Source organism: Peromyscus eremicus, chromosome 5, assembly GCF_949786415.1.
Source record: "Peromyscus eremicus chromosome 5, PerEre_H2_v1, whole genome shotgun sequence".
Taxonomy (NCBI): Eukaryota; Metazoa; Chordata; class Mammalia; order Rodentia; family Cricetidae; genus Peromyscus; species Peromyscus eremicus.
In genome coordinates this window covers 30,745,137-30,765,912 of record NC_081420.1, presented here as the reverse complement: position 1 = coordinate 30,765,912, position 20,776 = coordinate 30,745,137, and the positions used below count along the sequence as shown (strand labels likewise).

The window sequence follows — 20,776 nt, the reverse complement described above, 5'->3', positions numbered from 1 at the left end:
TTCTCACACTGATGATGATGAACTTTTCTTTACCGCACAATGCCTCTTTAGTATAACAGGAAAGGACATCAGAGTTCCAACCAAATATTACCTGCCCAGCACAGTAGGGCTACTGAACATGACTGACTCTCGAATGCTAACCCCTAGAAAACCAATTTGCTACTTGGGAGAAACCCCACTGCAAGTTTTTGGGATGTCCATTAGATATTCCTTAAAGGCCTAGATAGTAAATATTTAGTGTTTTCAGGATACAGGATTCTAGGGTGTGAATATAGCCATGTAAACTTATGAGCATGGTTGTATTCTAACTAAACTTTATTTACACACATAACACACACACACACACACACACACACACACACACACACACGTGAAAAAAAAACTGGATTTGGTTCATGAGCCACAGCTTGCCAAAGTCTGGTCTAGAAAAGTTTTACATAAAAAAATAGTTCTTCCACATCTTTTCTAGTCATAAACTACCATAAAACATTATTTGTGCAATCAAAAGAGATTGCCAGTTATTTTCAGTGCAAGAAAAATTTATTTCTCTCCCCAAATAATCAGCTTGAGTTCTATTAATGTGGATTTGTGATTGTATCGTGGATTAGATCAATGTTTTCCACTGATTCATAAAGGAAAAAGTGTGTGTTCCCTGTGGTAGTAGGGTGCAAAGCTAAAATGAAGTCATCTGCAGTACTATCCTAAGTTGTTGCTGTACATAGTAAGAATTTTAAAAGTGTATAATGCTCATCAAGGTATATCAGACTGAATCATTACTATGAATAGTTTGTGTTAGCTTTAATTACTATATGTGTGGAACCATTAAAACAACATTCATTAAACATGCTCCTATAATTTTTTTTACTGTTTTCTAATTCTGATATTCTAAATTTAAGTCAGTAAAGTTTTATTGAAATAGCAGATACTCATTCTTTCTTTAAAAATATTTACCTAATGCCTATTAGCACAATGATATGTCTTCAGATGCTAGAGATACAAAAACACAGTATAGTCCTCATCTAAGATAGTTTCAGTCTAGCACAAATGTCTCCTCAGAACACAATGCTTAATCTTTAAAACAATTACTTTCATATTAATTATTTATTTTAATTTTCAAGTTTTAAAAATGCTGTATATATTAGATTTCAGAAGTTTTATCAAAGCTAGTATTAACATATATTCATATTTCTATTTTTTATAATTTGATTATATAAATTGAGTTTAAAAATGGAATACCACTGATCTCTGTATATGTTATAAAGTAATAAAATGGCATATACAACAAGGTCGTTTTATTCAATAATCTTAATGTGATAACTTTTTTGGTAATTTTTATTTTAGTCTGTGTGTGTATCTGTCTATCTGTGTCTGTGTACGTATAAACAGGCAGACACAAGTATGTCATAGCACAGGTTAGAGGACAATTTTTGAAGGTGAGGTCTCTCCTTCCACTATGGGAATGAATGAATGAATGAAGTCACCTTCAGTACCATCCTAAGCTGTACATAGTAAGAATTTTAAAAGTGTATAATGCTCATCAAGGTATATCAGATGGATCAAACTCAGGTCTTAAGGTTTCTAAAGCAAGAGCCTTCACCTGCTAAGCTATCATGATGCCCAAGATCAAGTCTAACAAATATTTAACAGACACCCATAATGCGAAAAATGCATGGAGTCTGCTTAAAGAGCAAAGGAATTTATTAGGGGAGAAAAACTCATTGTACAGAATAGAACTGTCGCAGGTTCTGGAATGCTGGGACAAAGTCTCACAGTATTCTGGCCGTCTGAGTCAGTCCTACATCCAAGTCCCACGAGGGAATGAAGAGGACAGTGCCTACTTGCATCTCATGTCTTAAGGGTAGCCAAGAGGACATGCCTCAGGGGCATGTACTTCAAGGTCATAGGCAAGTAGAGCAGTTACCTGCTGCATCCCTAGAGACAGTGCTTCAAGGTCATACACAGAACAGCTATCCACTACACACCCAAGTTGCAGAATGACATAAAAGATAACTATCTTTGCAGGTCTGAAAGCATGAAGGGCATCTCTGGGCATATTAATAGTAGCTCTGGTGATAGGAAACAATATAAATGAGGGAAGAAACTTTTTCTTTACCTCTCATAACATTTTAAAATTTTCCTCAAAATTCATAAATATTATCTTTTAAAATTCAGGAAATAAACAATAATGATGAAAAAGGCTTCAATTATAGGGTACAAACAGAGGACTGGCAGAGACATGGTATTTAAATTATCTTTTCACTGTACAACCTAAGAACACTTTTTCCTCTCTTAACCTGACTTACAGCAATTAACTTTTACATTTTTTGTGGGGGGTAGGAGGAATGGGTCAGGTTGAAGAGGAAAAAAAATACAGAAACCCAATAAAAATACACAAGCATGTTTTTGAGAAAAGAGACAGGATTTCCATTACGGAGTAAATGCCTAAAGTGGTCCCACTCTGCCCTGCTGCAGATGCCCAGATGCTGCAAGGGAAAAATAAAACCCTTCTATCTCTCCACTTCCCTTACCAGAAATACCCAGAACACAAAACTAATTAAAGATATGAAGATATGGGGTGTGTGTATGTGTGTGTGTGTGTGTGTGTGTGTGTGTGTGTGTGTGTGTGTGACAGAGAGAAAGAGACACAAAGACAGAGACAGAGAGAGATACATCCGAGATGACAGGTTGGCATTCATACCTTAACAGCTCATCATGGGAATTATTAACTTAGGCAATTATAAAATAAAAATGTGATGCTAAAGATACCTTAATAAACATGTCACTTTAATCATTCTCTATGACTTGTTGATTTAATTAGGTGAGTATATAGTCACATAAAATTTCACTGAAATAGTTACAAGTATTACTGGTTGTTGGGCAAGAAGCAACTTATAATATTGGGCTTCTTATTTCTCACACTCTAAGACTAAATGACCATTAAACTTAATAAAATATCTTTGATTTAGATTATACAAATAAGTTTTACTTTGTAAAGAATGATATTGTGGGTTCTAGTCCCATCAGAACTCACCTAGCTTGGCTAATATTTCTCATGTTTCATTAAATCAAAAGTAATGGTGGGGGTACACATTTTCTTACTTAAAACTTAATATTGTAAACAGAGAAATGATATTGCCAATAGTCTCAATGATAATCCCATGCAAGCAAATACAGTTTTCAGGAAAACAAACAAACAAAACGAATAATGCTTAAGAACTTATTTCAAATTGGTTTTAGAATACATTCTAGAAACGATAATTTCTGATGTCCTTCTAATGGAATTTAAAGAGAAGATACTTTTCAACTGGTTGAGTCTAAGTAAACAGTAATGAATGATAGAAACCACCAGCACTTTATCTCTCATTCTTTGCATTTACACAGAAATTTCCCAGTTCTTGGTTTAAAAACTACTAATGAAACTAGTAAATTTAGTACACAGTCCAGCTTGACATAGAACTTTAAAAAGTTCTTATAAATTAAAGCTGGATTTATATTTTTTCATTTACCACAGACATTTACAACAGAAGTAGACGTAAACTTTTTCAATCTGTAGAACATCAACAGAATATACATATACCCTTTTCTGTTGTTAAAGTTAAATTCTCCTTTGGTAATGTATTCACTGACCTCTTCTAGGACTCTCGTGATTGAAGAGAATGCCATTCACCGCAAAGAGATTATATGCCTCACGAAAGTTCACCACGATCCAATAGGCATAGAGTTTGGCTGCTCCTGTTAGAATAATTTTTTAAAGACAAAGTTTAGTCTAAAGGACCATGCTTTTCATTCACCTTAAACAGTAATAACTGACAAATATTATTTATAACGCATCAAAATGACCAATATGGATACCAAGCCAAAACACTGTGTGCCAACTAATCATGTGCATTAGAAATAAAATTCCTTACTTTATAACATTCATAATTAATTCCTGAACCATTTCATTTATTCACCTATACTATACAATATATAAAGTTCATCTTTCTTACTTCTATCTGTCTCTTTCACTGTGTCTGTCATTGTCTGTCTCTGTCTCCCCCCCATATGTGTACGCGCGCATGCACACACACGCGCACACACTCACACATACACACACACACACACACACACACACACACTTTTAGATAATGAGACAGAAAATATTTGGGATCTTAATATTCAAACTGTTTTAAAATGTTATCGCCAGGCAGCAGTGGCACACGCCTTTAATGCCAGCACTCGGGAGGCAGAGTGAGGCGGATCTCTGTGATTTCCAGACCAGCCTGGTCTACAGAGCGAGATCCAAGACAGGCACCAAAATGGCACAGAGAAATCCTGTCTCAAAAAACCAAAAATAAATAAAATAAAATAAAATGTTATCATATATATCTTTCATGAATATCTTTTTTACAAATATGGTACATATAAGTCTTTTTTTCTCCTAGGTTTGAGCTCCGAGAAATTTTCATAGGGAAAATTACAAAACAAATAAGTAAACACAAAAGCTCGTTGCTCCAGCAAATCTCTAAACAGCTTGGGAAAAGAGTCATATTGGGTCTAATTTCCATTTAAAGTGATTTGTGTAGAAAGGTTGGATAAACAAGGATTGGTGAATGAGGTGCTAATTCACCTGGAGACAATGGCAAAAATGCATATGGTATGTTTCCCAACAAGTCCAGTCACTTTAGTCTATCTGAACGCCAATCTCACACCCAAATGACTTCAGCTATGACACATATGCAGAATGAAAGCAGAAACATCCCCACACCTGCAGAGAGCATTTCATGCAGCTGGGCACATGTGTCCTTACCATAGGGTGACCTCGGATAGAAAGGTGTGGTCTCCTTCTGGGGTATTTCCTGCACTTTTCCATACAGTTCACTTGTTGAGGCCTGGTAGAACTTCACAGAATTTATAAGGCCACAAGTTTTGATTGCATCCAGAAGTCGCAAGGTGCCAACTCCATCGACATCTGCAGTGTACTCTGCTAAGTCAAAGGAAATCTGGAAAAGAAGAGATGAGCTGCACTAAAGGCCATCAGTGAGGGATGCTGGCTAGGGTGACATGCACAACAGTGTAGCAGGAATCTTAAATGGTCTTATTAATAAAAAACAAACCTGGAGCCAGGTATTGGGGTGAATGCTGGAAGATCAGAGAAACAGAACAAGCCACAGCCACCTCACCTTGCCAATTCCTCAGCTGATCCTGTTTCCTCACACTGGAAGCCTGAGGAATTCTGGAAGTCCTGATCCAGAATGAATCTCAAAAGCCTAAAAGTTTAACCAGCCAAAAGCTTCTAGTTTCTGGTCTTCACACCTTATATACCTTTCTGCTTTCTGCCATCACTCCCTGGGATTAAAGGCTCACTTTCTGGGATAAAAGGCATTAAGTCACCATGCTTGGCTGTATCCTTGAACACACAGAGATCCAGGTAGATCTCTGCCTCTGGAATGCTAGGATTAAAGGCATGTGCTACCATTGCCTAGCCTCTATGTTTTATATTGTGGCTGTTCTGTTCTCTGACCCCAGATAAGTTTATTAGTGTGCACAATATTTCGGGGAACACAATACCACCACACAACAGTTTCACATCCTGGGATTTTATGCTGGTTAGAAGACAGTAAGTGTTAATTTCCTAAGAGAATTTCCAAAGTGGATATAATCTACTTCCAGTATCAAACAGATGAAGACTATGTCAATATCCATTCAGCACTTGTGACAATTTAACACCTTGTGTTTCCTCAGCATTCTAGCTGGATCCCTGAGGTGCTTTGAATGATGGGGCAATGCTCTCTTCTTCAAAAAGTATTCATTAAAATTTCAGTTTAAACCAAGTTCTTAGGGGTCTAAAAAAATTCATGGTTTGAATGAGCCCTAGCTGATGTTTGTGTACCAGACTGAGAACATGTACTTTATACCATAGTTGACTTTTAAAAGGACTCTTTTTTAAAAATAAGGGCACAAGAATAACTATAGTATCTATAAAGTATATAAGTTTATTATTAAACAGCACAGTGACAGTGGTCATAGCAAATTGCTAATGTGTATATGAACTGATTTCAATGAGGGTACTGAGATATAATTCAACATATTCCAGTTTTTCAAAATGGTTTTTAAAAGGAAACAAGTAGGTTTCTATCTTTGTGGTAAAGAATATAACTAAAAGCAACCTGGGAAGGAGAGAGTTTATCTGGCTCACACATTCCAATCACAGCCCATCATAGAGGAAAGTCAAGCCAGGAACTCAAGGCAGGAACCTAGAATTGGAGCTGAGGCAGAAGCCACAGAGGAGTGCTGCTTACTGGCTTGATGTCCAAGTCTTACTTATTCTGCTTTCTTATACAACCCAGGATCAAAAGTCCAGAGTTGGCATTGCCCTCAGTGAGCTAGGCTAGCCCACATCAATCATTAATCAAGTTAATGATACTACTGATTTATCTATAAGCAATCTTATGGAGGCATTTTCTCAATTTGGGTTCCTTTTCTCAGATAACTATAGTCTCTGTCAAACTGATTAAAAACAAAAAAGCAAACAAAAAACTCCAACCTAGGAACATGTGATTTCTAGGTTTATTTCTTACATAACTTCTACACATGATAAGTAATTGAACCTTATTTTAAATCTTTTAAAATAATGAGATGAAAACCTTATCACTGACATATCATTTGTAGTATGAATTACCTTGGTCTTCATGTGGAAAAACCTCTCAATAGGGTAAGTAAGACTATTGGCTTTCATTATTTCTTGGCTAGTAGGTACCCCTTGGACAGAAGCCATGGTCTATATATGGGTATATGACACTGTTAAGAAGCTTATCAACTGCTCCTTAAGGACTCCAATTTACTACATCCATATTACCTAGGGCTGTATGTAAAGCTTTGGGGGTAGTCAGGAAATTAAAAAGAAAAACTGTGTATTTCATTCACAATGTTTAAAAAGCCACAGAAGTAAAAGTAAGGCCATTTTATACCCATTGTATATGTGCCTGTTGTGTGCACACATATATGGGTGCAGACACCAGGTAGAGGCCTAAAGAGGATGTTATATGTCTTCCCCTATGGCTACCCACCTTACTTTCTGAGTACACCTGAAACTCATGTATGAAACTAGGTCTACTGATTAGCAAAATCTGTTGATCCCTATTCCACAACACTAGTATTACAGGTATACATGACCATACCTAGCTTTTACATAGATGCAGGAGATCTGAACTGAGGTCCTCTTGCTTGCAAAGCAAGTGCTCTTACAAACTGAGCCATCTTTCCAGCATTTTATTTTATTATTTTTAATTTATTTTGTCAGGGTCTCACTAAATAGCCCTGGCTGACCTGGATCACTATATGTAGACTAGGCTGACCCCAAATTCACAGAAATCCACTTGCCCCTGCCTCCAAGTGCTGAGATTAAAAGTATGTACCACCATTCTCAGTCCATTTTATTCTATTTAAATAATGCTTTATAGAGATATATAAAATGTACTATAAAGTAGTTTATAGAGATACTATAAAACTTGCCATTTTAAAGTTTACAATTTAATAGTTTTCATAATTCACAGCATTATGCAATCATAATTACTATCTTACTTCAGAACATTTTTATCACTCTCAAAACACTCTGTAGCTATCGGTAGTCATTCCTCAGCTCCCAGCTCCCACTCAGACCTGAACAGTCACTGATCACTCTTCTTTTTTCTTTATCCATTTACCTGCTGAACATATTTCTTAAGAATGAGATTACAAAGTGTGTGGGCTTCAGCAACTAGCTTCCTTCTCTTACTGTTTTCATCTATCTTAGATACAGTTACCCAGGTGTACAGGTGCTGGGGCATGTGGTCACACCATGTTTATGTTTTTCAAAAGTTGCTGCACCATTTCACACTCTCATTCACTAATAGAGATGAGGGTTCAGATCTCCTCACATCCTAACCAACAATTTTTGTGGTCTTAGGTTATAGTCATGCTTGTGGTCTAAAGTGCTTTCTCACTGTGGTCTTGATATGCATTTTCTGGGGTTAAGGACATTGAGGATCTTCTCATGCACCTAATGACCATGTGTGTATGGTGAATCCTTTGCCCATTTTTTAAAGCTGGGCTCCTTATTGTTTTCTTACTGGGCTGTGATGGTCTCTTCAACATTCTGGCACAAGTCCCCTGACAGATACACAACCTAAGAACTCTTCATATCCTGGTAGTTCCCTTCTCATAGTTTTAAAGTAGCCTATGAACAAAAAATGTCTAATTTATCTGTTTTTCTTTGTTATGTATGCTTTTATGTTATATTTAGGAATAATTTGTATAAGCTAAAAATGAATGTATACTCATATGTTCTATTCTATGTTTATAAATTAGTCCCTTACATTTATTTCTATAATTATTTTGAATTAATTTTGTGTATAATTGAGGGTCCAAAATCATTACTTGCAGAACCAAATGTCCAAGCATCATATTTTGAAAAGGCTATTATGTTTCTGCAGAATAGTCTGTACACAGACGGCTTTGTTCTTAGGAAAAGCCCTGGCCCTGTGTTGATGGGAACACACACTGAAAAGGCCTCAGGACAGGAGTGTCAACGGCTCTATTAAAACAATAACAGTGTTATTTAAGTCCTCAGTGTGGGGCAGATATCATTCTAAGCAGTTTGAATGAACACATGATTCAGATAGAAGAACAGGTAAGCACTTCATCTGAAACAAAAAGGGGACAGCAAGCAGAGAGTGGTGTGGTAAATGTAACATAGAGAACACGGCACATATGTTCTATTCTCAGTGAACCAAGAGTCCCTGCAGACTCTGGAGTACAGGAAGGAAACTGTTCTACTTGAAAGAAGCAGTGGGACACCATTCAGAGAACATGCTCATGGAAAAGTATCCACTGCAGTTACGATGACAGTAGCCTATGCTGCAGGGGATGATGGGGGAGGATGGCTGCCTGACATCTATTTGGAAACATTTTTTTCCACGATTTTTATGTAACTCCATGAAAAAGAATGCATACATTTGGTAGTCAAAATTTTGTATAATAAGATTAGTTTACAAAAAAAGACAATTTTTAAAAAGTACTTTTCACATAAAGTAACAAATTAAATGTTCATGCCAGTCAAAACAGTACTTTATAGCTTCAACTTTCAAAGGTTAAATGTATGATTCTCAAAACACTAGAGGTCTGGAGAGTTACAGCCCATGGGCCAAATCTGGCCAGCTGCCCACTATGAAATAAAGTTTTATAGGACACAGCCACATTCACTCTTTTACATGTTTTCCACAGTTGTTTTCATGCTACAATCACTGGGCTGAATGAATTCGTTCCATAGAATGGAATTCCCACAAAGCAGAGAGTATTATCTGGCCCATTATAGGAAGAGCTTTCTGACCTCTGAATTAAAACTATAGTTATACTTTCCTATATTCTCAACACTGATGCTCCAGGACTTATAATTTGATGACCAATTCACCCTTGAAACACACTATCAACTGAAAGTGCAGATAATCTGCCATACCTACTGCACATCATAGCTCAGCAAATGGTTTCCTCTGGAGATTTTAGGGTTCACTGTGCTTGAGACACAGGATGCGGGACCTATATGACCAGCTCAGTGAAGACCTAAACTCAACATTTAAAGTTCAGATTCTACTGAATGCTTGTATTTTTGTACCACTGTAAAGTAAAACATACATATTCTAAATGTTGACTAGAGTCATAAAAAAAAGAGTCAGAAGCATGGTGACTCGGTGAGCAGCGTCTTACTTCACATGCTAAAGAAAACACTTAAGCAGACTGCTATGATAGAAAACAATGTAGGGAAAAAGCCCAAGTCTACCAAACACTGCCCTAACTCCCTCTCTAGAACAGCTCTTCACCTGCTTCTGGACTTCATGTTCTTCCAGATCTCTTCACACTCCATTGGTGGCAACTCTCCAGTTTGTGATGCTGTTCTACCAGGTTCAGGACATCTCTGCTCCAGGCCCAGGGATTAGTGTGCATGTTTGGGAGAGGTGGCTTTTCTCCTTCCACCCACACCCTAGGCATGTAATCATGTCAATAACCATCTCACCATCACTATGCACACAACTCCAAAGTCCTAAGTTTTGCTCTGCTTTCTGTCTGCTGAATACCACCTCAGTTAAACTGAAATCAAGATGTTCTTCCCAAAGCTCTTGTCCCTCTGTCCCTCTCTCCATATAAATGACATCTATCTAAAATAACACTTAGGACTTACTCAACTATTCCTTCCCTTCATACTTCACAGAGATCTAAGCCTCCTCACCATTTCACCCTAGCTCCCCAATGTTCTCTTTATGGAAACTGACACAGTGGTCTCAACCAATTCAGATGATTCCCTCCTTGCTCATCCAGGCATGACTCAGTTGGCCTCTCTGGTCATCTTGCTGTTCTCACATTGAGACTAGCCTGATCTACTTAAAGTCTTTCCTCTGCCATCCCTACAGTGGATGGAGGCACCCTCTCCACTGCACCCCTTCCAGTCACTAACCTTCAGCTCTCTTAAACCCTCTATTGCAGTGGTCCTCAACCTTCTTAGACTGTGACCCTTTAATACAGTTCCTCATGTTGTGATGACCCCCCAATCATAAAATTATTTCTGCTGCTACTCCATAACTAATTTTGCTACTGTTATGAATTATAATGTAAACATCTGATGGGCAGGATATATGACATGTGACCCCCCCACACAAAGGGTTGAGAACCACTGCTCAAAAGGAAGCCAGCACCAATCCCCTCTATGTTTATCTACATTATTATTTCTTCTTCTTTGCAATCTTTTATCTGTCTGCTTATTTATTACCTAGCTGTGTACATGTAAACTCCATGATGACAGACTTTTATCTGCAATATCTCATATCTGCACAGTACTTGAAGACTATGTAAATTAATGACATATGTAAACATCAAATTCACAAGTATAATAATTAAGACACAAAAACTAGGAGTAAAGAAAATTGAGCGAGTTCAATAGGAAAGAATTTTCCATTGAAACAAGAAAGAACTATGTAAAAAAAATGATGAATAAGGATTAACCTTCCAAGCCCCTCAACCAGAAGATGGCAATATGGTAGACTTTGTAGACAGACACATTTGGTGTTTGCCTCTTCAGCTCCTTCTAACCCCACAGCTCCCTAGTTTGACTCCCTGTGGCCTACCTAGAGGTATCTACCTCAGGTCAGTGTGATCTCTGCCCTCTGTTCAGTCCCCCCTTCTTGTCTTCCTAGATCCCTTTCTGAATCTGGTCACCTGGAATAGCTGAGCTCACCCCACTAGCTCCAGAGCACTGTGACTTGGAGCAGTCACTCCATTGGACCCTGGCCTCCTTGGGCAGCCTGGCCTGCCGGCCTCCTAAAGACAGCTCTGCTGCTGTTTCCTTTTCTGGTTGTTTCCACTACACAGATGAGCACCTGCTACATAGAGGCTGCTAGGAAATCTTACTAAAATGAGTAAGAAGCTTTTAAGCCTCAAGTACTTGACCCTAAATGATATCATTACACAACTAATAACAGAACAAACTACATATGGAGCAACTTCCACTTTAAATGTCTCAATCGGGAGATGGCTCAGTGGGTAAAATATTTGCTGTGCAAGCATATGAACCCAAGCTCTAGCTCCAGCACCCACATAAAAAGTCTGGGTGCAGTGGCCTTGTGCCTGTGATACCAGCATTGTAGTGGTAGAGAAAGAGGATTCTTCCAGCTTTCTGGCTAGCTAGTCCAGCAGAACCAGTGAGCTCCAGGTTCAGTGAGAGGTGGAGAATGTCTGAGGATGACACACATGCACACATGTGGGCACACATACCTCAATGAACTACTTGAAATTTCCTGATTCCATGTCATCTCAGAGAAAGTGATTTGTCTGTGAAAGAACTAAATGTAGTAAAACAAAGCCAAGAGACAAAAAAATTGCTCCCTCTAAGAAAATTTTCAAGAGAAGCTCAAGACGCCTTGTGCAGAAAACGTCTTAGACCACACAAGTAGTCGCAGTGTGCACTGTTTACAGCTCCTCTGCCAGAGAAAGTTATGAATCAAAGAGAGCAACAATAAAACATTGCTTTCCATCTTGAGTTAGTTGTTCCTAGTAAACAGGAGTCAGTAGGGATAGCTAGCCTGTACTTAATAGCTGGGACCATGTACAAATCTTTTGCTGGGGCTGGTAGAGTCAAGCAGGTGTGGGTCTGTCTGACTCTGCGGGGAATGAGGTCTGGTTATAGGAAACACAGGGTAGGAAAACAGAACCCTGCCTCCTGCTATTCTGCTTGTTCTTTTGTGGGTGTAGATGAGTAAGAGGCAGGAAAAAGATTCAAAAGGATACTGCATGGAAGGGACGCATTGGTGAGGTTACAAAGTGTGGTCATGGCACTCTGAGACTTAAAAAGAAAATCAAGGAGAAGCTCATGGAGGAAACAGCCATGAGGAAGTGAATAAGAGGTGCAAGTTGTGCTAGTAGCAGCAGTGATGTGTGGGGTTGGGGTTGGGGATTAAGAATGAGTAGCACGAGGAAAAAGCACATTGGCTATGTATGTTTCAGTAGTGGCTATGTTTCAGGACTGGAGAGTCCTGAGTTTACATATATGTGAGTAGACACTATTATGCACATTCAGTCTATACGTCTACAGCTTACCAAGGGCTCTAGGGAGACAGCCATGGCTATGGCTGAGCAGAAGACAGTACCAGGTGAACATGGCTTATCCACTATGTGTTGTGCTCTGAGCCTACACTGAAATTCTCCCAGCCAGGATCAAGGGCTGCATCCACACACAATTTTGAATATTTTTCTTACCTTGTTGCAGTTACAGTTTTGTTTAAAAACATTTATAATTACAAGTCAGAAACACATTCATATGTTAAAAATTCCAGCCAGAAACAGAAGTGAAATCTTTGTTCAGCTTTATAAACTCAAAGGTAAATTAAGATATACATCAATTAAGGGTTTTCATGGGAATTATACTGGACAAGGTTAAAAACCCTACAATGTACAATGCTCTAAAGGCTATGAGGCACCACCCCTCTACTGCCTTTTTCTACCTGTCCCATTTCCAACATTTTGGAATGCTTAGTAAACAAGGCATCAAAATATCTGTTCAATAAAAAATGATTTCATGAATTTACATTTTTGCTAATAAAAGCGTACTGAAAGTTACCAATGAGTCAAAGAACAGATGCCCTTCAACTGAAGAATGGATAAATAAAATGTGGTACATATACACAATGGAATACTACTCAGCAGAGAAAAACAAAGACATCATGAGGTTTGCAGGCAAATGGATGAATCTAGAAAAAATCATCCTGAGTGAGGTAACCCAGACTCAGAAAGACAAACATGGTATGTACTCACTCATAGGAGGATATTAGATGTAAAACAAAGATAACTAGGCTGCTACTCACAACTCCAGGGAGGCTACCTAGAAAACAGGAACCTAAGAAAGACACAGGGATCACCCAATGACAGAGAAATGGATGAGATCTACATGAACAACCTGGACGTGAGTGGGGGTAACGAAGGGCAAGGTTCGAGGGAAAGAGAGCTTGGGGGAGCAGGAGATCCCAGCTGGATCAAGAACAGTGAGGGAGAACAAGGAATAGGAGACCATGGTAAATGAAGACCACATGAGAACAGGAAGAAGCAAAGTGCTAGAGAGGTCCCCAGAAATCCACAAAGATATCCCCACAATAGACTACTGGCAATGGTCGAGAGAAAGCCTGAACTGACCTACTCTGGTGATAGGATGGCCAAACACCCTAACTGTCGTGCTAGAAATCTCATCCAATGACTGAGGGAACCAGATACAAAGATCCACGGCCAGGTCCCAGGTGAAGCTCCAGGAGTCCAATTGGCGAGAAAGAGGAGGGTTTGTATGAGCAAGAATTGTTGAGAACAAGATTGGAAAAAGCACAGGGACAAATAGCCAAACTAATGGAAACAAATGAACTATGAACCAATAGCTGAGGAGCCCCCAACTGGATCAGGCCCTCTGGATAAGTGAGACAGTTGATTAGCTTGAACTGTTTGGGAGGCCCCCAGGCAGTGGGACTGGGACCTGTCCTTAGTGCATGAGCTGGCTGTTTGGAACCTGGGGCTTATGCAGGGATACTTTGCTCAGCCTGGGAGGAGGGGACTGGACCTGCCTGGACTGAATCTACCAGGTTGAGCTGACTCCCCAGGGGAGGCTTTGCCCTGGAGGAGATGGGAATGGGGGCAGGGCTGGGGGAAGGGAGGGGGTGGGGGTGGGGGGGAGTGGGGGTGGGTGGGGAGGACAGGGGAATCCGTGGCTGATATGTAAAATTAAATTAAATCTAAAATTAAAAAAAAAAAAAAGACTCAAAGAACATAGGGTGCCGTACTTTTTTATTACATTGCAAAGTCTGAGCATCCTATGAGGGGTTCACCTTCTTCTCAGGAAGCCAATTTCATTGTGGTCCTTTACTATTCCTAACATAAGGAAGATCAGTGGCCCCATGAGGTGATGTTTGGGAATCTTCATTTCTAAAATGTTGGTGTTTTTCTTTTCTACTTCAGTGCTAATGCTTGAGTCATGAATTCCAGCTACTTTTGTATTCTCCAACAATATTCAGTCTATTCCCTAAAATCTGTCCTGAATTGCCATTGCAAGTAAAATATAAATTAACCAGGCTTTGTTTTAATTAAAATTAGTATAAAATAAATACTAAACTAAAACCATTATTTTGTGAGACAAGTGTAGTGGTATATACCTATAATCTCAATACTTGGAAGCTAAGGCAGGAGGGACAAGAGTTTGATGCCAGCCATAGCTACATGGAAAGAGTGGGAGGAGAAGAAAGAGAAAAAAAGACATAAATTTGCAAGTTCAATGATTAAAATTAGACATCCCTTCTGTGATGTCTTTTATAGTGGCTTACGAGGTAGAAAATCTATCATGATTTCTGTATGAGAAAACAATACTTGTAGAAACTACCCATTTTCTTTACAGCAAAACTCACAGAAATTATTTCATAGATATGCAGAAATAATGAGTCAAATTGTTTTTAACTAAGTCTCTATCATTCTATTTATCAATAAAGACTTGGGAGTCAGCTATTGGGATGAAAACCTGTTAGCTCAAAGAGACCAAGAAGCAATCAGCTGACCTTCCTTTTTGGCTGGATGTCCAGCAGGAGAGCATCTCTCCAGCCACCCCAAACCAAGTCCCTCCCTACTCCTTCCTGTGCATCTCTCTGTTCATATTCCTGGCTCCTCTGTATTCTCTATAGCTAATTTCTGTCAACTATTTTTTCTGGTTCTGCCCCCTGATCCAAGGCTGATTTTATTAAAACAGTCTCAGGGTTTCACAGTGTGATCAAATATCTCACAATGCCAAGTTAACTAACAAAATAAATCATACTGAATCTAACCAAGGATCTTCAAGGTCTGTGGATAAATTCAGGAAGGCATACAGTTTGAACAACAACAACAATAACGAATCAATCAATCAATCAAAGTATATATCTTAATTTTCACTAAGTTCTATATGAAAGTTTAGAGTTTCCTTCAATTGCAAATGCATGCCACACTTCTCAATAGCTTGACTGTTTCCTAAGAGCCATTGAAGGTGATGGGACAGTTGCTAGAAGTGTCCTGAGTACCAGTCAAGGTACTCCTTGCTTTGAAGCTCCAGTGGAGATTAGGTCCACTGTTGGATCTTGCTTTCTAATGTATCATGGACATTATTGCATTATTACCTTGCTTTTAAAAAATGTACTATTAACATGTTTAATGTTAATAAAGTCATTTTCCTATGACTTTATTTATTTAGGTTTCACTTGGTACCATTACAAATATTGTAAGAATAAGACTGTGTCTCACCATATTACTAAAGTCTATAGCAAAAAATTTTTTTAAAAAATGACTGCCTCCTTTTGAGTAGGAACAACAGAATTTCAATATTTTAGAAGATGTTTAAGGAAAGCATTCTTTATAATGTACCTGCATCCCTATCCATTGGCACAAGTTACATTCACAAGCTCTCAACACTACCATCAATTCTGACCACCAAAATCTAAGTGTATTATTATTCCACACTCTATTGATCTATGGTACAAATCTATTTAGTGGATATCTAGTCTTATGACAAAGTATCGAAAGTAATGTAAGTACACTAAAACATTAATGTGACACTAGAGTTGTACATACAAATTTATGTGTGAAAAAATTATCTCTGATATTCTTTTTTAAATTTGTAGTTTAGTCTTATGAATAATTTTAATCATTAACTGAGGTGAGCTAGCATTCTCAAACTCTCAGCTAGCAGACATTGAATGGTATAGACTGGATAACAAAGTGTTAACAGTAATCAGGAATTCTTAATCAAGGGCCTTAAAATATTAAACTAAATGGTTAAAAATATTTGTGGAAGAAGTTCAATGATTATGATCACTTGTTGCTCTTGCAGAGGACCAAAGCTCTGTTCTCAGCACCCACATCAGGGAACTCACAACTGTCTGTAACTGAGTTCCAGATTTTCTAAGTCAATAGATAAAATAACTGAACAAAAAATGATAATTTATGCAAAGATTAATGAGTCTGAGAATTTACCATATGGCCCACAGTCTCTATAGTGAGGTTTCAAGTATTCACAGATGTACATGTGTCAGGGGCGGGGATTGTATAAACAGATGTGGAGCCACATAGTAGGTAAGACAGTAAAGTAACTTAGTTTAAGGACTTTTCAACTAGCAACTGGTTTATACAAGTATGCATCAGTTAGAATGGAGTTCATACTCCATTCTTGTTCTAGTGAGGGAGCAGTGGCTATCCCATATTTAATTATAGGACTGTTTAAAAGAAAGAAAGGTTCATCTTAGCAATGATGACAAGCATGTATCTGCTGTGTTTCAACCTCTTTATTTCCAAACGGAGAGCAGTGATAAATAAAGATAACATTATGGCAGAAAGTCAAGAGGCTTTGTAGGAATTAAAGTACATTGCTACTATTTCAACAATCTTTAAAAACTAAGGAGCACATGGACAAGGAGAGATGGAGGAAACTGTGGATATAATTAACCCAAATTATCAGAGGTCTGACAAATACCATATCCAAGAAAGCAATTACTGTCAGTGTGACCTAAGAGAACATCCCCCACTCCTTTTTATCTAACTGCCAATAGCAGACAAGATGCTTGCTGCAAAGCTGCACTCCTAATCCCAGGCAAATCATGACCCACAGATAGAAGTAAAATTCGAATAAAGTCCTGCATGCTGGAAAGGTGAAACAGAAAAAGTAGATCCTATTAGTGGGTGGTTTAGGAATTGTCTTCAAGTGTTGCAAAATTTCTGGAAAAAGAGTTTACAGTATAAATTCTAAATGTCCCTTGATTTTTCAAAAATCTGTAAAGCTGCGTTAGAAATAGAATTGCTGTGGGATGGTCTGTGTGTCAAATGTGTTGCTCTGATTGGTTAAAAAATAAAACACTGATTAGCCAGTAGCCAGGCAGGAGGAAGTATAGGCGGGACAAGGAGGAGAAGAATTCTGGGAAGTGGAAGGCTGAGTTAGGGAGACACTGCCAGCCAATGCCATGACAAGCAGCATGTGAAGATGCCAGTAAGCCACGAGCCACGTGGCAAGGTATAGATTTATAGAAACGGATTAATTTAAGATATAAGAACAGTTAGCAAGAAGCCTGGCACGGCCATACAGTTTGTAAGCAATATAAGTCTCTGTGTTTACTTGGTTGGGTCTAAGCGGCTGTGGGACTGGCGGGTGACAGAGATTTGTCCTGACTGTGGGCCAGGCAAGAAAACTCTAGCTACATAGAATACTCTGCCAGGCCGAGGTGGTGCATGCCTTTAATCCCAGCACTCGGCAGAGCCAGGTGGATCTCAGTGAGTCTGAGGCCAGCCTGGGCTACAGAACGAGATCAGATCCAGGACAGGCACCAAAACTACTCAGAGAAACCCTGTCTCAAAAAACAAAACAAAAACAAACAAACAAACAAAAAACAAAAAAAGAAAGAAAGAAAAAGAAATAGAATACTCAAGACCATAAGAGGTGAGAAAAAAATCATGAAACATGGTGACACTTCAAAATAGACCATTTCTATCTCTTTTAATACATTCATATTTAAAATAGAGTAGGAAAAATAATGACTGGACTCACATCCTGGTGTGAGATCTCAAACCCAGGACAAATGGCTAACTGAGGTGCCTATTTAACATATCAAAGCAGACCTGGTTGCCAGGTTCTCCCAGCATCCTTCAGTCCCTACCTGTTACAAGGTCCTTCTGGCTGGCATATTCTGCCTCCTACCTTAAACTCCAGCCCCAAGTTCTGAGCTGTTCTTCCCCCAGCTGTCCTTCCCTATATAATCCAGCAATTTGTTTTACTGGCCTTTTGGTCTACCCTTTACCCTCCTGGCCTCTTGGTCTACTGCCCCCCCCCATACCCCCTCCCCATCCCCTACCTCACATAGCCCTGCTCAGGATCATGTCCACTCTGGACTTTCCCAGATGTCTTTGCCTCTGGCTGTGCTCTACTTTTATCTGCTGGGATTACAGGTCTGTGTATGCACTATCAAACTGAGCCACATTTTTGTATTTGAATGTGTCTTGTGTTGTGTTCTCCCTACAATGAAACTGATGGTAACCCAGACTTTAGATTTTATGGGAGAACAGGTCATTTTGAATAACACAAGTCTTACTGTCTTTTACATATCGCTTGTGATTATAACACTAAAAGGTTGGCCAATGTCTATATCCTTGGGATCTGTGAACCGATGTGAGACAAGCAGACTCCTGAAGGTGGAAGAGAATGACTTTATACTTACATCACAGTAGGCAAATAGGGAATGAAAGAAAAAATTAGTTGCAAAAGAAGGGGAAATAATCACCAAATTAAAGTTTTACAAAAAATGGAAAACAAAACAACAAAAAGTCCTACAAAGCATTAGAAACTGGAATTTCTTATGGGCAAAAACCACTAATTGGCTATGGCAATAACTCCTTTGGTAAGGGAAAAGATGCTTGTGTATGTGACTAATGAATGCGAAACAAAGTTATTTATCTGTGGTCACTAAACTTCTAGGGCTCTGGTCCTCGTTTTCCCAATCTTGAATCTGAGACCTGCCTGGCAAAGAAACCATTCTTATTAAGCCACAGTTTCTCTTTTCCTAATTATTAAAGTCATCTCCATTCCTGATTTTCTATACCCCTGAAAATACCAGCTAAGTTTCTAGCCAGTATTCATTTGATGATTGGGAGAGACAAGGTCAATTAACCTTTGATATATAAAATAACCAGGAACTGAAGCAATAAGAGCAAAATCCCTAACCTGAGGGTCAAGAGAAAATCTTCAGTCATCACTACCACATTGCCCAGTCTTCCACTGCTGCTCCTTAGACTAATATCCTGTATCCATTCATCCATTTATTTCGCACCTTGGGTAGTTCACTGCCCTCTTCCCTAGAAGCAGAATGTTACCTGACATCTAACTGCCTGGCCTTTCTATAATGCATCACCCCTGATACTAAAATCATTATTCTAAATTCTAAAATCTCACTGAATCCCACTTTTCTAAAAATGTCTTGGTCCCTCAGAGCTTCCAGATAAAGTTCAATCACCTCAGTTTAAGTAACGGAAGTCAGCTTGAGAAATATGTTGCTTTATGGCCATAACCCCCCAACACTGCCATTCTTAAGCACAACAGTGATGAAATTTAAATGGAGAAAGTTAAAAAGAAATGGCTGTGTAGGTCTGACCCAAAACAGCAGAAGCTAAGAAAACATAAAGCTACAAACATGTTAGAATCTGGACAGGAATTAGCCAAGGTGGGTATCAAGAATCAAGGATCAAAGTGCAAGGCTTGATGCTGCCATCAATGGCTAAAGCAGACCTTCCAATGTACAAAGGAAGAACAAAGGAATCAGTGTTTCGATTTATTTATTTATTGGTTGGATAGGAGTCCAGTAATACTGCCCAGGCAGTCCTGGATCTCCTGGGTTCAAATGATCCTTCTGTCTTAGCCTCTAGAACAGCCAGGAATATAGACATACACTGTTTGCTTTAATATAAACCTAAGTGTTTTAAATGTACACGTATTACCACCACCACCACCACCACCACCACCACAAAGCATACATTCACACATACATATACACATAAACATATACACACACCACCACCACCACCACCACCATCACCACCACCACCAACAACAACAACACAGAGACAAGCATCCTTAGACAAAGCTTCAGGTGAGAGTCTGTTCCAAATGTCTAGTCTTAAGCTGGATGCACACAGTAAAAAGTGGGTGTGGCCAGACTCCTAGATGCTAGGTATACATTTAAAATCTACAGAACCATTGACAATACAGGTCAAGTTGGGTGGAGGAAGGAATTCTGCTGGATACAGACTCATAATTATTTTTCTTTTCCTTTTGGTGATGACTATCTCTAATCCAGAGCCTTGTTCTTGCAAGGCAAGTGATCTCCCACAGAGTAGCATTCTCAACACACAGTTTTAAAAAGTGAACAATGTTAAGAACTATAATCATTAAGCTCTGCAATTAATAGTTGATATAGAAGAAAAACTTCTGAAAATAACTTTAGAGTTTAAACTTGCTATGTAGACCAGGCTGGCCTCAAACTCACAGAGATCTGCCAGCTTCTGCCTTCCAGGTACTATGATTAAGGAATGCACCACCACAGCTGACTGGAAACCATGTTTAAAACAGACCAAAATGAAGAGGAAAAAAAGAACAGATCTCTTAAAGAATCAAAAACAATTATTAGAAACAAAACATACAATCAGCAAAGCTCAAGTTATTAGAACTGAAGAATGGGAT

At 38.7% G+C, this 20,776-nt stretch overlaps 1 protein-coding gene across 1 annotated transcript in view; it reads right to left on the bottom strand.

Moving 5' to 3' along the window:
* The window catches only part of Gmds (GDP-mannose 4,6-dehydratase), a 584,865-nt gene that overhangs the window by 319,186 nt on the left and 244,903 nt on the right, over positions 1 to 20,776 (bottom strand). Inside the window, exons 5-6 of the mRNA XM_059263223.1 lie at positions 4,790 to 4,982; positions 3,628 to 3,732 (exon numbers count right to left, since the gene is read on the bottom strand). Coding sequence (XP_059119206.1) covers positions 3,628 to 3,732; positions 4,790 to 4,982 — 298 coding nt within the window. The remainder of the gene's footprint in view (positions 1 to 3,627; positions 3,733 to 4,789; positions 4,983 to 20,776) is intronic.